At 34.5% G+C, this 3,437-nt stretch overlaps 1 protein-coding gene across 1 annotated transcript; it reads right to left on the bottom strand.

Moving 5' to 3' along the window:
- On the bottom strand, positions 1-3,105 carry LOC107888797 (histidine biosynthesis bifunctional protein hisIE, chloroplastic). Its single transcript, XM_016813021.2, has 6 exons — positions 2,797-3,105; positions 2,280-2,493; positions 1,081-1,326; positions 902-997; positions 639-787; positions 1-397 (listed from the first exon to the last, which is right to left on the bottom strand). The coding sequence occupies exons 2-6, from the start codon at positions 2,445-2,447 to the stop codon at positions 190-192; spliced, it is 867 nt and encodes a 288-aa protein (XP_016668510.2). The 5' UTR covers positions 2,448-2,493; positions 2,797-3,105; the 3' UTR covers positions 1-189.
- Positions 3,106-3,437: the final 332 nt, after the last annotated feature.

Below are 3,437 nucleotides of genomic sequence, written 5' to 3'. Positions count from 1 at the left end.
TTAAGAAACAAAATGCATCTTATTGTGATACAAGAAACGGTCAAGTAAAATATAAATACATGTGCTTCGAAAAGAAAAGCAAAAAACTGGTAATTATGACAGAGATAGGTTATTTTGAATTTATCGAAAACAACCTAAACATGGGATAAAAGCTGCAAATCTAGACCTTAGTAAAAGTACAGCTTACATTTAACTCTCGGTTGATGCACGGCTTTGCTTCTCCTCTATACCCGATTGAGAGAATCTTCGCCGAAGAACTTCTAGAACATTTTCTATCTTTACATCTTTGAGCCTTAGCAAAACCATAGCATGGTAGATCACATCTGCCATTTCTGAGGCAGTACATGAACTGTCCTCTTTCTCCTCCAGCGTTCGGCACAATTCATCTGCTTCTTCCCTACATTAGTAAACTGATCACTTAATTTGCTTTTATAAAATTCAACATGCAAATACTATACACATACTCTTAGTCTTAGACATGCTAAAGAGTAAAGACTTCAAAACATGGGGCATATACCATATACACAATTCTAGACATGTTCATTAGCGGTTTAACACTACTTTCTTTGTTTTTGAATTTTTTGCAGTTCTTTATGTGACACATACTACTATTGTAGCTTAAGGTAATATAGCTTTACCGGATTTTTGAGCACAACAAGTTTTCATCAAGCAAGAGCCGTTTAGTCCATGAGGGCTTTCCATGTTTCCCTGTTAACTCTAATTCTCTTTTGGAAATTGTAGACTCTAATGAGTATAAAGTTGTCAATGCCAAGTTAGTTTTTTCAACCTACAAATACAGACCAAGTTAAATAAGAACTTGCAAATAATACCGTATAAGGTAGTGTAGAAGTAGAACTAAAAGATTGTGACAGCACTTTTGTTAAAGATGAGAGCTGCTTACATCTTGCTCCTTCAACAAATCACCTATTGATGTGAAATAGCATGTCTCTGACCCTGTGTGGCAGGTAGGGCCATCAGGCTTCCCAAGGTAAATTATCTAAAGGAGAAGTTTCAGTTATGTCAAACTTCATAAATTAAGCAATCAATAAGATGTCAATGAGAAAGTTATTTAGAACGAACAGAATCGCGATCGCAATCAACAAATATGTCATAAATGTTGATGAAATTGTTGGAAGTTTCTCCTTTTGTCCACAATGTTGCCCGTGATCGACTGAAGAATGTTGCCTTCCTAGAAGTGATTGTTGTAGCTAGTGCATCCCTGTTGACAAAGCCTTGCATTAATATGGCTCCTGTGTCAACATTTTGAGCTATGGCCACTGCTAAACCTTTGTCATCCCATTTGATACTGTCCAACAATGTATCAACCTAAAATTAAAACTTTTAGATATTTAGGTCCTTATAGATGTGCGGATTTTCAAAATATACAGAAGTTTAAGAGAATATATATACAAAATCAATGAGATACCATACAAGAATAACAACTTCACTATAACCATGCGTCTCCATAGTGCAAAGAACTACCATATTGTATTTTCACTATTAATAAAACAAATTTCCACAATTAATAAAATTTAAACAAATTGGAGATCTGATTTTTAAAGAACTGAAATCAGAAAACCATAGAGATAGAGGACAAGGGGTTCGAAAGCAAAGGGGTTTTGCCAATCACCACCAAGCACTCAATGGCTTAGTACCTCAACTCATAGTACCAGGCAACATTTGACTCCTTCCAGAGATGGTTACCATTAATCCTATATTTTATTTTCCAGATATGTAACAATTCATACCATAATGGATAAGATTGGGACCTCCCATATTCCAGTTAATTCTTAGGCACTAGTCAAAACACATAGATGAAAATAGGGTTCGAGGAATACTAATAACATTATTAGCTGTTTCAGGACAATTTTATCTTGGCCTGCAAATGCCGGGCTAACTTACCAGTAATAATATCGGCATCAAATATACATGAGTTGTGGCAAAGAAGCCTGGATTCATAGCTAAGGCAAAGTAAGTTATTAGTGCAAGACTACTTAAACAAATTCGAAGTTCAATAATCCTTTTCTTCTATCTGACATCTCCATTCGTTAATAGCTAATCAATCTAGCTTGTCCTTATGTCTTCATTTGGGAAAGATATGCTTTATTAGATAGTGTTTTAAAACTTCTTCTTCAAGGATAAGGGGTAAAGCCGTATAAAATCCATGCTTGCAAACTATTTAATCTGTCAATGCCTTGATGGAGTAAAAGACAAGAAGATAATTGTACTAAAAACAGTTGGCTGCTTCATCAAGCAAATGCACATTATAGAAAAAGTACCTTGGATTCAAATTTGATATCGTTGGAAATTTTCCTCAACGAAGAAAAAACAACAGCATTTATCCTTTTCTTATTGTTGAATCCACCACAAACACCAGCAGGAAAGAAGCTACAAGCTTTGAAAGGAACTCTTACAGGTTGAATACAAGGGAGAGATGAAATCGCCATTGAGACTTCAAATGTAAATCTCGGCTATAATTGCAGTTATGTCAAGCTGAAAATAAAAATGGCAAAACAATATTACTAACAAACTAAAAAAACCAGAAGAATGTCATTAATTTTAGTGAAATCCATGGTGAACCTCTTTAAAAAGATAAAACTTGATTTTTCATATATAGTTGCTCCCTTGTTTGAACCACAACAAGAAGGGAAACCTAGCTAATGTTGAGATTGAATATAGAACCACACAGTTTATAGTTTAGATTTCTTCAAGGGACGAGTCATATGGGAATGAATCAAAATTCACATTTTTTTTCAGAGAAAAGAATGGGATGTAAAATGTTAGCAAATAAAAAACCTTTCTTGTATAAGGATGTCAGGCAATGGAGAAGCACCGACACGGATCTTCCCCTCTCGTACTGGTTTCGTACGGAATACGAACTGTCAAGACACCGATGTCCGAAAATGGACACGGATGACTGGCGGCTGGCGAGCGGATGAAGAAGAAGGAGCAGTCTGCTGATGAGTGATGAGGAAGAAGCAGTTGTGGCGGCTGAAAGGAAGAAGAAAGTTATGGAATTACTCTAAGGTTATATTTTCTGTTGTATTAAACTCACCGTTTCATTAAACTGTTCGGGGTTTTTTTCCTCGTGGGCTTTCTTTTGGTAAACTACACTTAAGGTCTGCAAACTATTAATAAGTTTATATTTTGGTCACTCAACTTCAAAAAGTTACAAAAAAGTTATTAAATTATTTAAAAATTTTCATTTAAGTCATTGAATTACTTGAAATTTTTTTATTTAAGTAACTAGAATGTTAATTTTTTTTTAAAGTTCTACTAGCAAGCTTCATGCAAAGATTCAATGATTAGTACGATAGATCAGTACCCATTAACAAGTAGAAGAACATACATTAAATTCAAGTCAATCTAACGGTCAATGTTGAAGATTAGAAAAGAAATCTATTTTGATTTTGATTCAGAAATTTGTGAAGCTAAAA

The sequence above is a fragment of the Gossypium hirsutum genome, chromosome A09, assembly GCF_007990345.1.
Source record: "Gossypium hirsutum isolate 1008001.06 chromosome A09, Gossypium_hirsutum_v2.1, whole genome shotgun sequence".
NCBI lineage: Eukaryota > Viridiplantae > Streptophyta > Magnoliopsida > Malvales > Malvaceae > Gossypium > Gossypium hirsutum.
Note: the sequence above shows the minus strand (reverse complement) of the source record. Positions and strands in the feature narration are given on the sequence as shown.